The sequence below is a fragment of the Clytia hemisphaerica genome, unplaced genomic scaffold (assembly GCF_902728285.1).
Source record: "Clytia hemisphaerica strain Z4C2 unplaced genomic scaffold, Clytia hemisphaerica genome assembly, whole genome shotgun sequence".
Classification (NCBI taxonomy): domain Eukaryota; kingdom Metazoa; phylum Cnidaria; class Hydrozoa; order Leptothecata; family Clytiidae; genus Clytia; species Clytia hemisphaerica.
In genome coordinates, this window is record NW_027104560.1 from 872,338 (window position 1) to 884,456 (window position 12,119).

Genomic DNA, 12,119 nt, shown 5'->3' on the forward strand with positions numbered 1-12,119 from the left:
TTTAGGAAAGTTTGTTTCACTAGTTAACACCTAGACACAAGATTCCTTTCAAAGGGAGAGAGTCTTTAAGGGAAAGAGATGGGAGTAGTATTTAAAGACATGTGTATTTTATTAAGACAGATAACAATAACAGTGAAAATTTAGGGCACCAAGAAAAAATTGAAAGACTGGAACAAGACATGGACAGCATTTTTCTGTACATAAAATAATCTCAAAATGTTTCACTAAAATTTTTTACCATAATTGTCCAATTTGCTCCAGAATCATTTTCANATAAAGATTTTTAGATAGTGCAGGATCGCACTTCTAAGTTACCATGGTGTTTCAAGTCTCAAGCAAAATCCCTTACAAATTGGTATTTTGGCTAAAAACACCCCCACTTACCTAGCTTACCATTTTAGTTAGCCTCCTTAACAGCCTATTTACCGTTTCATTCCTGAAAATACAGCATCTTAGCAACCCAAAACCACCATCAAATATTTTTCACCTCTTGGGGGACGCAGACCCCCCAGTTCGACCTGGTCTATTACATTTCTGCGCAGCAAGTATTACAAATTTGCGCAGAAAGTATTACAAATCTGCGCACAACAACAGGTTTGGCTTTATGGTTTGAGAATTGTAAAATACCTTCTCAAGCTCTAAATACCGGGTGCGCCACAAAAAAGTTTCTCTCATTAAAACTAATTTTCTCGAAATCTAAAACTTTTAAGCGAACCATTTCTATTTCATTAGAAAGAAGAAAGATAAACTTAAATTTTGATGGGTCATTTATTAAATTCGATTCATCAGATCAAAAGTTATGCTCAATTGAATGAAAAAGTTATTTTCAGAAAGTGCTCGAAAACGTTGAAAATCGAGCTATCAAATTGTTATTTTAAAATTGGCAATCGCCATAGCCTTTACATGATTTAGAGCATTTTTCCGTAACTAAACACTTAAATTTTGAAACTGAAGGGTCGAAAGGGTTTAAAATCTTCATCAGAATCATTTTAATTTACTTTTACCGAAATTGTCCTCAGATCTTTGGTTCTAGACTAGATAAAGTCGATGTAGGGCTGGGTGTACCTCAAACCCATATCTGATGTATTTTATGAATTTTTGCCAGATTTCTTTGCCTTTTTCGACGAATTTTCTGCCATTTGTTATAATTCAACCTTCCTTTATATAACAAAAGGTCATTTAGACAGCTAATTATCATTTTTGATTACTGAAACGAAAATACTGAGGCATCATGTAATTATGCTTCTGTTTAATTTGATAGGTCCATTTTTAACGTTTTTGAGCACTTTCAGAAACTAACTTTTTGATTTAATTGAGCATAACTTTTGATCTACCGAATCAAATTTAATATATCACCCCTCAAAATTTAAGTTTATCTTTCTTCTTTCCGATGAAATAAGAATGGTTCTTTAAAAAATGTTGTATTTCGAGAAAATTAGTTTCAAAGAGAGAAATTTTTTTGTGGCGCACCCGGTATTTTTCTTCACGAACTAAAAGCCATATACTAAGCCTTCCTAACCATTTGAATATATTTTCGTATTTAAGTATAATTCAATCTTATCGGTTGGATTTACTTTTTAGGTATGTCAAGTGTGAAATGAAAGGTTCTACAACTGGTAAATTAGCCGGTAAACGTATCGCCATCAAAGATAATATTTGTATTGCTGGACTTCCAATGATGAACGGATCAGCCATATTGGAAGGACATATCGCTGATGATGACGCGACCGTGGTCCAACGTGTCTTGAATGAAGGTCTGTGGACTTAAATCCTGTATTATATTTTTGCTGAGTTCTAAAAATTATAAATTAGGGTTGAAAAATCATAAAATCTAAATATGAAGAAAAATCCTCTATATTTGAAACGAATGGAATATCGCTCGAATAAATATTAAAAGAGTTAATTCTTTCAGATGTAACAAACGATGAATCTAGAATTTCAAATATGCTCTTTATTGCTACGTTTCCAATATTGGAGAGCGTTAATGCTCTCGAACCATGATGGTGGTAACATTCTTCCTTCTTTATAACTTTACAGGTGCTACAGTTATCGGAAAAACAACATGCGAGGACCTTTGTTTCAGTGGTGCAAGCTATTGGACACAAAAAGGACCTGTTCGAAACCCTCACAATAAAGATTATTCAGCTGGAGGGAGCAGTTCCGGATGTGGTGTTCTCGTGGCAACTGGAGAAGCTGATATGGCTATAGGTAGGTGATACTTTAAAAATTTCAAAAACCATGAAAATTATTTAAAGGATGTTGTTCTGTTTCTGTAACTTTTCGTACAAACAGTACATAAAGCAGTTGCCCCCCTCCCCCAAAAAAACTTTTTCAGATTATGCTGTTTTTTTTGAAAAAGGTGTAACTTTCGTCAATGTTGTCTGTATATACTTACTTGATTTATTTGCTTCATCTCTTCCCTCTTTTTACCACTCTTACGTTGAGCCAACGTGTGCCACAGAACGAAATAACTAACGAACGCACTAACTATGTAAGAAGATAGTCTTATGATTTGAAAATATACTAATATGGACGCGATTTCTACTTGCCTTTTGCTGAAAATTGACTTTCGGAGAGGCAGTTTTAGCCAATCTGGCAACCATATGGTGGGGGCCTCCTTAGATACTAAACATATATACTAAATTATAATTTGTGTCTACCGCACTGTAAAGTACAACCACTCCAAGAAAACTGTCATCAGGTATTTCAGCCACACCAAGAAAAAACTAAAATCATTTACCATATTTCCAAAACGTGTTTTCAAGCCCGACCGCTCATCACCCCCAAGTTAAAAAAAAAGAAAAACATTTTGCCTAGTTACTAGTCTTTTGCTTACAAACGGACAGTATATATTTAATACATGGAATGAAAAATATCCGATTATTTGAACAATTTCAGGAGGAGACCAAGGTGGTTCAGTACGCATCCCAGCATCTAATTGTGGTATTGTTGCATTGAAACCAACACATGGGTTGGTCCCTTACACCTCTGCATCACCTATCATCCCTGCTGTCGACCATCTGGGTCCGATGACCAAGAATGTTGCTGATTGTGCATTATTACTTGAAGTGTTAGCAGGTATTCAAATTTTGTCATGATTATAAACTCCTCTTGAACTTGTATCAATTTCATGACGGGTCTTGTTTTTAAAACGATTGAAAACCTCACACTAAATTTTTCACCTGGTATATATTTTTTTTGGCAGTAACATTTTTAGAATGAGAAGTGCATTAGGCCGATCTTTTGGGGCAAAAGACAAGGGTCGGAAAAGGGCGCCTCTGATTACTAATTTTGACGCCCTTTGCTTTTTCACACAAAAGTTTTCAGGCAAAAAGCGAAAAAATACCCTAGAATTTTCGTGCACTTTTAAAAGTGTGAGGCGGCAAAATCCCAGCTTTCAAAAATTGCCTCCCCAGCTTTGGCCGATCCGCCACGCTACTGGACATAATCCCTTTGATAATTTTTTGGTTACAAAGGATGGAACAATTTAATTACCAGTATATAGGAAAACTTTTTGAAAACGTCCGAACCAATGCAAATTATTCTGAATCTGCATTCTTGTGCTTTACTAAGCTCCATTAAATGTCAATCGAGTTCTGTAAAAAGCTAAAATTGCTGATTTAATAAAATTCGGTAAATTTATAAACCTTTTAAATTCAATAAATTCACCATGTGAATAAGACTATGACTGTGCATCCTTGGATTCTGCCAATCGGTAGTGTAAAGAAAGGTTTTTTCACTGCACAGCAGTGGACTTTGTTCGAATCCCAAACACATCTTGTCAGGGTGTTAGAGAAGCGATAGACTCATTAATTTTACTGACAATTCAAATCAAATGCTTATTTGTAGGTTATGACGATGGAAAGGATTACCGACAAAACCCTTTCATCCAAGTACCAAATTATTCAGAACTGATTTACCCAAAAAAGCCATTAGACCGTCCAATTAAGGTATATTTTTAATTCCATTTATTTCAATGGATTTCAATTATTCATACAATCTGGAAAAGGCATAATAAAATAAATCAGAATCCTTCATGGGTTACTGGTGTTTTAATGAGCTAAATATTTGATTTTTGTCGGTTTATAAAATCTATTACTCCACTCGTTTATGGAGAAAGTCCTAAGAGAAAGGAAAACTAGACTAGGACAATCCGGTGAAATTTATACCCTTTACAGTGCATTTGCCTCAAATTTTAAACCCTTTTAGAGCAAAAAATCAAAATTAATGGGAAAATATTTTTGGTTTTCCTGGATTTACTGAATTTTCCACCCAAATTATCACTCACACTTACAGTACATCTCTTCTCTCTTGAATAAAATATGCTTTTAGCCGCCGTACATACCCATTGGTCAATTTGCCTGAATATCCCCTGTTCCGCCAGGGGTTCAATTTCTCTTATACATATTTTCTACTGCGAAAAATGAGTTTACTTCGAAAATGCATTGTAAAGGGTATAAATTTCATCGGATTGTCCTAGTCTAGTTTTCCTTTCGCTTAGGACTTTCTCCACAAAGAGTGTAGTAATAAATAGAGACAAATTTTATAAACCGACAGAAAAATCAAATATTTAGCTCATTAAAACTGCAGTAAGCCATGAAGGATTCTGATTTATTGTATTATACATTTTACTGTTTTATCTCAGGTAGGCGTGTTGAAAGAAGGTGTTGATGTCTGTGACCAAAACGTCATTGAAATTTTCCACGAAGCTCTTATAAAAATTAACAAGAAGAGCAACTTGTTTCAAGTGTCAACGGTTAGCATGCCGAATCATGTGAATACAGATCGGCTGATGAGCGTGTTATTTCATTCGGGATGTTACGGTGCAATGGTGAGAGGTTGTGGATATGGTACAAGCATAACAGGTAGATCAATTTCTCTTTCTATTGGAAAAGCCTATATTTCAAATGCTAATTCTTATAAGTTAAACGATTTTTAGAAAGTAATAGGAGTATGTAGGCTGAATTAAGGCTAGATTAGAGAATAAGGCTAAATTGAGTGACTGAATCCTTAAAGAATTAGTGCTTTTTCTCATATAAATGTGACTGCAAATTTACTTAAAATTGAAGCAAATTTAAAGAATTACGAAAAAGATATAATTTTCTATGATATAGAAAGGAGGCACACCTTATGTTGATAAAGCAGAATAAACAAAAAAAATCTCCAAATTAGGGTTAGCGCGGCGAGGAAGCGGGAATAGTTTGTTCATTTTATTGTTTAAAAATGCTGTAAAAGTAAATGGTGGAAGATAAAAAACGCGTGCAAAAACCCTGAATGGAACTAAAATTCAAAAGTTTTTGGAATTTTTCTCAAGAATTTAAAGTTTTAAGACACCTAACAAATGACTAACTTTTTCCATTTTCTGTTTTTGCAACCTGTGCTAGGACCAGCGATTGTGGAAAAAAGGTATCGAAGGGTGTAATTTTATGCATCATGGATTCGATTGAGGAATGAATTAGAGAGTGATTTCCCAATACTAAGGATTTCTTCTAGATAATCAAGTTATGTTCTAAAAGTTGTTCACATTATTTTAATACACAAAAACACTATCCTTTACGTATTTCTTGATCCAGGGAAGATATTTGTTGACAGGGGAATATCCGGCGTATTCTTTACACAACTTGTATGCATAACTTGTCACACCTTCTAATTGCCAACGACCATCTGATTGCTGACATACTAATGGGCCACCAGAATCTCCTGAAAAATATGAAAATAGGCTTATTGCAAAACTGACTTTAAAGTTGACAGAGTGCTCAATATTAGTTATTGGCAGGGCGGTACTAGTTTAAGTGGAAAACGGGAAGACTCAAACGCGAGAAGGCTCAAACACTCTGAATGTAGACGTTTTGAATTATATGTCATTTGTAAACTCTGGCTCATAACTGCGAATATTAACATATTATCCAATGAGGATAAAATGCATGTTAAAGGTGATAAAAGTCAAACAGACGATAGTCAAGTCAAAAATTTCTTGTGGATGAAAGTTGCATTCAAAGTACTCATAGGAGCTTGAGATTTTATCTGTACATATTTTATCTTTAAAATGTAATAACCACCCCACCCCCCGTAGTTAGAAATTAGGAATGTTTACTGAATCAATAGTTTCTTTTACGAGACTATAGCTTACCTTTGCATGGGAGTGGATGTTGTTTTCCATCTGGTCCTTTTCCTGGTCCTTTGCCAACACAAACCACCTCTCGTTGGTAATGACATTTTGAAGCATCCACAACAGGTAGGTTGGTCTGTTGGAGAACTGAGCTTCCACGACCAGGATAGTTGGTCAATCCCCAGCCTGGATAATAAGGAGAAAGAAAGCTCTCTCTTGTTACTATGCTCATTCTGATGTAGGGAGCCGATTTGAGAACGACGCGTGTACATATAAAAAGTCTTAACCCTTTGTGCACGCTGTTTTCTTTTTAAAGTAAAAATTTTCTAAATTTTATTTTTTAAACTCATTCAAAGCTTTAAAGTGTCATATAAACTTGTAGCTTTTGATTTAGAAGATGGTTTTGGTATCACGGGAAAGCTATTTTTATACTCTTTTTAAAAGCATTCGGTTTATGCCCCTTTAAATCAAGTGGTCAGGAGCTATGGTCTCAAGTCTGAGACTCAGTATTTTGGCTTGTTTTGGACGCATATACGCGTCCCTCGTGGTCTAAGGGCTAAGGAAGAAAATTTGGGTTGGCGGGAAGCAATTCTGGTAATTGATCCTATTGAATTTAGCGATTTGAAAAAAAGTAAACTTACCTGCAAGGTAGCAGACTTTTCCGATCTTTGGATATACGTTAGCGCTTGGTGGTAGACATGCCAACCCAACTCTGCTGTTGATGAAGGCTGGTCTGTCGAGTTCAATAAGGGCAATGTCGGCCGTAAGCGTGTTCCGGTTATAATCAGGGTTTATGATAACTCGTTTTAAACCGATGCTCTGTGCTGAGTCTTTCTCTGAGTTGCGTAAGTCATGACGTCCCAAGTTGACTGAGAATTCTGGCTTAGGCCATGTGTTTAAGACGCAGTGTGCGGCAGTTAAGACCTGAAATTGAAAAGAATCCTCAATGGGCAAAGGCAGTTGACAGGACTGTAACACCCTAATACGGACTTCTTCTTCTAAAAGAAAACTGTAGAAAACCCTAAACTTCGGTCGGTTTCTTTGCGTTAAATTTTGTCTGTACACTTTTCTTCTATTGTTTTAATTTTTAAGCAATCTTATTTCATACACGGTGTCTTTTTTCTTGTTTAAGCGGTTTAGCAAGCTAGACGACTAAAATTCAGACATAAGTAGATAGTAAATAAAGTCAAAAGTAATGAATGGAACAATTTTAGTCAATACAAACGAAATCCCGTAACAATAATATAACGCCTTTACAATTGTATTAGACGCATTATAAACGACTCCAGTCTATAGTGAAGCGGTAAGCTACGTTCTAAAAGAGATGCATTCACTTAAATCTAATTATTACCCAGTTCGGTGAAATCAGCGAACCACCACAAAAGTGGCTTCCACGCCTTTGCAAAGAGGCGATCCAAGGCCATGAGCCAGGTTTCGGTGTGATTCCATTAACAACTCTAGATTGTCCGATCTTTGATCGCCCGCATTGGAAACGTTGGTTTGGATTGTTACTGTAAATTTAACGAGTTTGAAAGTCATTCGATGTGGCGCACGAAGCACATAGACGATAATAAAACTTCAACTTAGGCAAAAGAAATTACGAGGGTAACCACTGGACAGGACTTTTTTTTACCTCTGCGAGTCTTACATAGAGTTGAAAAGTAACTAAACAGAAAAAACGTATCCCATTCCAGCACTTTTGGTAATCTTTCAGCTTAAAGCGCACAATGGACGTCGGTAAAGGGTTAGAGGAAGTTATTGTACCAGGTTGGGGTTAAAAACAAAAATGAAAAACAAATAGATCTTACGTAGGATGTGGTGTAGTAGAAACTTTCTTGCAAATGCCACACGTCAGTTTGCAATGGTAATGTGCATCACGTCTTTTGCAAAAATCAAACTCTTTTTTCCAATGTTCACAGTTCGATTTGCCCTGTGTATCATAACATCCGTCTGAAATTAGAAAATAGTTTCTTATATTATGTGCTACCCAAAAAAAAACCGTTTCAGGAGTCTAATAAATTTTGTTAATTGATACCGTGTGCTTTAGCATATTAGCGAGTTTATGTATCCACTTTTTGTACGACAGAGTGACTGAAGTGATTTGGAAAAACCTGCACTTTTAACCCGCAAAATAGAGCGCCGTTAGTCTGTCACAGAAAACACACATACATAAACTCGCTATTACACTCGAATACAGAGTATCTGAAAAATAAATTATAAAACTCACATGATATAGCGATTAATGCTAAAATTATTAGGATCTTCATTTCTGATTCTCAGTCTTTTCTTTGACTGTTTTCAACTCTTCTTTAAAATCTGGTGAATGATTTGACCAAGAAATATCGACCTTATATACCATCCCGGGTAAGTATTGACATAAAATTTTGACCATCACCTGGCTACTGTTAATTTAAATATTAGCTATCTTGTACGTCTTTTAAGAAAATTTTGTGAAATTTTCCAGGCAAAATTTGATACAAAACTATAAAAAGAAAAGGTTAAAAATAGTTGTTTAATGATATTTGATAGGATCCTAGAAAATTTCTAAATCTTCTTTTGATTTTTTTTCTGCTGTGTCATGTGTTGTCCACGACATCCTACATGAAATTAAATTGAGTTGGCCATTAATAAGATTGACATTTGATAGGATCTAGCAAAAGAAGATTTGGAAATTTTCTAGGATCCTATCAAATGTCAATCTTATTAATGGCCAACTCAATTCCACAACATCCCACATGAAATTAAATTGTTAATTGGCCATTACCTACAAAAATTTCCAAATAATTGTTCCCTGATATTCTCGAACGCTATCACTAAAATTCAGCTATCATGAAAGCCTAAGAAACATTTTGATTTACTTAACCTACAACCTACACAGCTCGAAATATTCCTCATTCCCAGATATTTCCCAAGAAACCATATCACAGCTATAATGAAAGCCTCAAGTGAGATATATTTTCCAAAATACCATTAAGGATTAATATAGAATATTTAAAGGTAAAGATGCGACATACTCTAGAAGCCCGGGTGAGCACTAAAAGTAAATGACCGATCTCTGGTCACCCAGGCTAAGTTTCCTGAGGCCTTTTAAAGTTCATTGTAAAGGTTAACGAGAGAAAAAGTACACTGTAGTGTAATAAGTGAGAAAAATGGCATTTAAAACAAAATATTCGATTTATTCTACATTATTGATGTAGATTTTTTTAGATTAACCATACAATTTTCACAAATACTAGTTCAAGTAAATAACACGAGTAAAATTAATTTCATGCAATACAGAATGGCAATCTCCAGTGGGTTTTCAAAGCTAGGCAAGTGGTTATGTCAATAACCAATAAATATTCTTAATGTTCTTAATACAAACAATTATACGCACCGTTGTTCAGGTTATCAAGCACCGTCACTGGTCCAGAAATACTTCGAAGGCTTCAAGAACAAATCGTCTGAAATGAACCACGTTCTTAAACAACTCATGTTGATTGGTGATCAAGTGAACGAAAACCATGGACCTTATCATTACGCAAAAACATCTTCCATTATATCCAGGTTGAAAGCAGAATACGAGGTATGTTTCTTTTTGGTGATCTAAATTGACTAAAGTGTGTCTGGAAACAGGTAGGACACAATTAAAATAAAAAAAATAAAATTTGTTCCATTTAAAGTTGCTTGTATCGTTGGTGTTTTTGGCAAAAAAGTCTTTTTTCGAATTTATGTGCATCACTGTCAAAGTAAAGCTATTTTCCCTTTTTGGCGATGTGGTTGACGCTAATAGTGTGCCAGGAAATTTGGGTTGAACAAAAGTTAAAATCATTGATAACACTCTCTGATCCGAGCCTTCCGGTCTTAAATTCAAAAGATGAAATATTTTTGTTGCAAGGTGACCTAAAGCGATGGTTCTCTCTTTTCAGAAAGTCTTGAATGAAATATTTGATACACCTTTTTTTATAAGAACAAACTATATAAGAACTTAAGGTTTCAATGGCTAAAATGTTAAGAACAAGTTAAGAACATTTTAAGGCTTTACAGACTCTAAAACACCCAGTTTCTTAGAAAAATGGACAAAATGCTTAAAAAATGATGAAAAATAAGAACATTTTAAGAACAATTTTAGGCTTAAAACTCAAAAAGTTAAGATCATCCGAACGCTTCAAAATTTTTGGAGGCTCTTATGAAAAATCGTGTACTTCGATGATATTATGTTTAGACCTCTTTCTGTTTTTAATTTACTAGGCTCTTTTCAAGGAGTTTGATGTTATCATAATGCCAACTTTGAACTGTCTACCCTGCAAAATCCCTTCATCTGAAGCACCGATCAAAGAACGAATCACCGAAGCATTGAGCATGATTAAGAACACGGCGATTTTCGATGCAACTGGCCATCCAGCTTTAAGTTTGAATTGTGGATTTTCAACAGAAATGAAATTCCCAGTTGGATTAATGGTCGTTGGTAAACTTTGGGATGATTTGGGTGTCTTAAATGCAGCAAGTGTAATGGAAAGTGTCTTTGATTTGTAATTGATTCTAAAGATTTTTTTACCTTTGGTTAGATCTGTCTTCCTTGTGAATACCTGATGCTTATTATGTTCATATAAACACTTTTGAGAAACATGCTGAATATATTTTGTCTGTGATATTTTGTATAACCCAAGTAACCTATAAAGTTTGAAAAGGATGCTGATAATATATTTCAATTTTAAGCTCAATTAAAGTTGTTTAGCGGTCGTTGTGTTTTGGTCCGGTTTAGTTTTAGAACGAATTTGTTCAGCTATTCCTTGATAAAATAAATAGAGTCTTTGCTGACGAAATTTCACCGTTAGCTTTCATGAGACTTATTTGTTTTCGTTATAAATCCCCATTCTAATCTTATTGTGATAATTTTTGTCTGATAATATCCAAAAACAGTCTTCTTTTAGAATATATCAATGTTTACCATCGACAAGTCTCGTAAGTCTTAGTTAAAAATGGCAGAAGCAATTGACTTGTTTGTAGGGCTATTATCAAATAGCCAGTTTTTGAGCCTTCGATATAATTAAGAAATGAGTTTGAAGAGTTCAAATTTTGATTCACGATCACAAAGTTTGTTATTTTCAAAACCTTAAAGTTACTATCTCGATTTTTTATGATGACGGTTTTCAGGTTTGGTTTCATAATATGTAAAAAAAATGAAAGGAGAAAAAAATCAATTTTTAGTCACTTGGTTAGGTTATAAACAGTTTGTAAAACAATTCATTCACATCTATTCTTATTTTTGCAGATATACACAGACAAAACGAAATTTGTTTTTGAAATCAGATACAGACTGTTCACATTATTTCGGGGTTACCTGAAAACTCATTAGTAATCAACACACTTGTAAGTATTAATTTCTACTAATAAATTTTGAATCGACCTTTCCATCATGTTCAAGATTAAAGTCCCGATTACAAATGTTAATTGATATTTTTCTGTTTTATGAATATTAAGAATTTCAACTCGTATCATTGTTTTCTAACGGATCTATTGATCATTAAGTCAGCTTAAATGCTATAATCTTCTGAAATAGCTTCCGTAATTTGCTAATGGACTGACCTGGATCATTTATTTTCCCTGGAGGCGCTCTGCGAGGCGTTAAATCACTAAATTCTTAATAATTCTTAATAAAAATAGAATCATCTTAATTCAACTAATCTTCAAATAAAACTTCCGTATTTCTCTTTGAGTTAAATATTTAAGCTTTAGTCCCAGATTCGCCTTCATTTGAATATCATTATTATGAACAAAGATTTAACCAATTCTAGACAATTTTAACTGCCAATTGTTGCCAAATCTGTCAAATTCCAGCCAAATGATTTTTTTCGAGTCATCCACTGAACCCCACAATCATGGACAAAGAGTTTGTAGACTTCAAAATACTTCAATATCGATCAAAAACAAGTTCCCAAGAGGTTCTGGGTGCTTTCCAAACTCCACAAGGGCTACAGGTAATGGAATTCCTCACTTTTTGGTATGAATTCACAAGTTCCACCCTTGT

The 12,119-nt window shown here is 34.5% G+C and overlaps 2 protein-coding genes across 2 annotated transcripts; one reads left to right on the plus strand and one right to left on the minus strand.

Moving 5' to 3' along the window:
- The first annotated feature begins 1,585 nt into the window (after positions 1–1,585).
- Positions 1,586–10,690, plus strand: LOC136823008 (amidase-like). Its single transcript, XM_067079312.1, has 7 exons — positions 1,586–1,754; positions 2,038–2,208; positions 2,899–3,078; positions 3,850–3,950; positions 4,646–4,865; positions 9,496–9,674; positions 10,340–10,690. The coding sequence occupies exons 1-7, from the start codon at positions 1,598–1,600 to the stop codon at positions 10,622–10,624; spliced, it is 1,293 nt and encodes a 430-aa protein (XP_066935413.1). The 5' UTR covers positions 1,586–1,597; the 3' UTR covers positions 10,625–10,690.
- LOC136823009 (chymotrypsin-like elastase family member 2A) lies at positions 5,467–8,428 on the minus strand. Its single transcript, XM_067079313.1, has 6 exons — positions 8,337–8,428; positions 7,918–8,059; positions 7,461–7,620; positions 6,751–7,033; positions 6,131–6,295; positions 5,467–5,700 (listed from the first exon to the last, which is right to left on the minus strand). The coding sequence occupies exons 1-6, from the start codon at positions 8,374–8,376 to the stop codon at positions 5,531–5,533; spliced, it is 960 nt and encodes a 319-aa protein (XP_066935414.1). The 5' UTR covers positions 8,377–8,428; the 3' UTR covers positions 5,467–5,530.
- Positions 10,691–12,119: the final 1,429 nt, after the last annotated feature.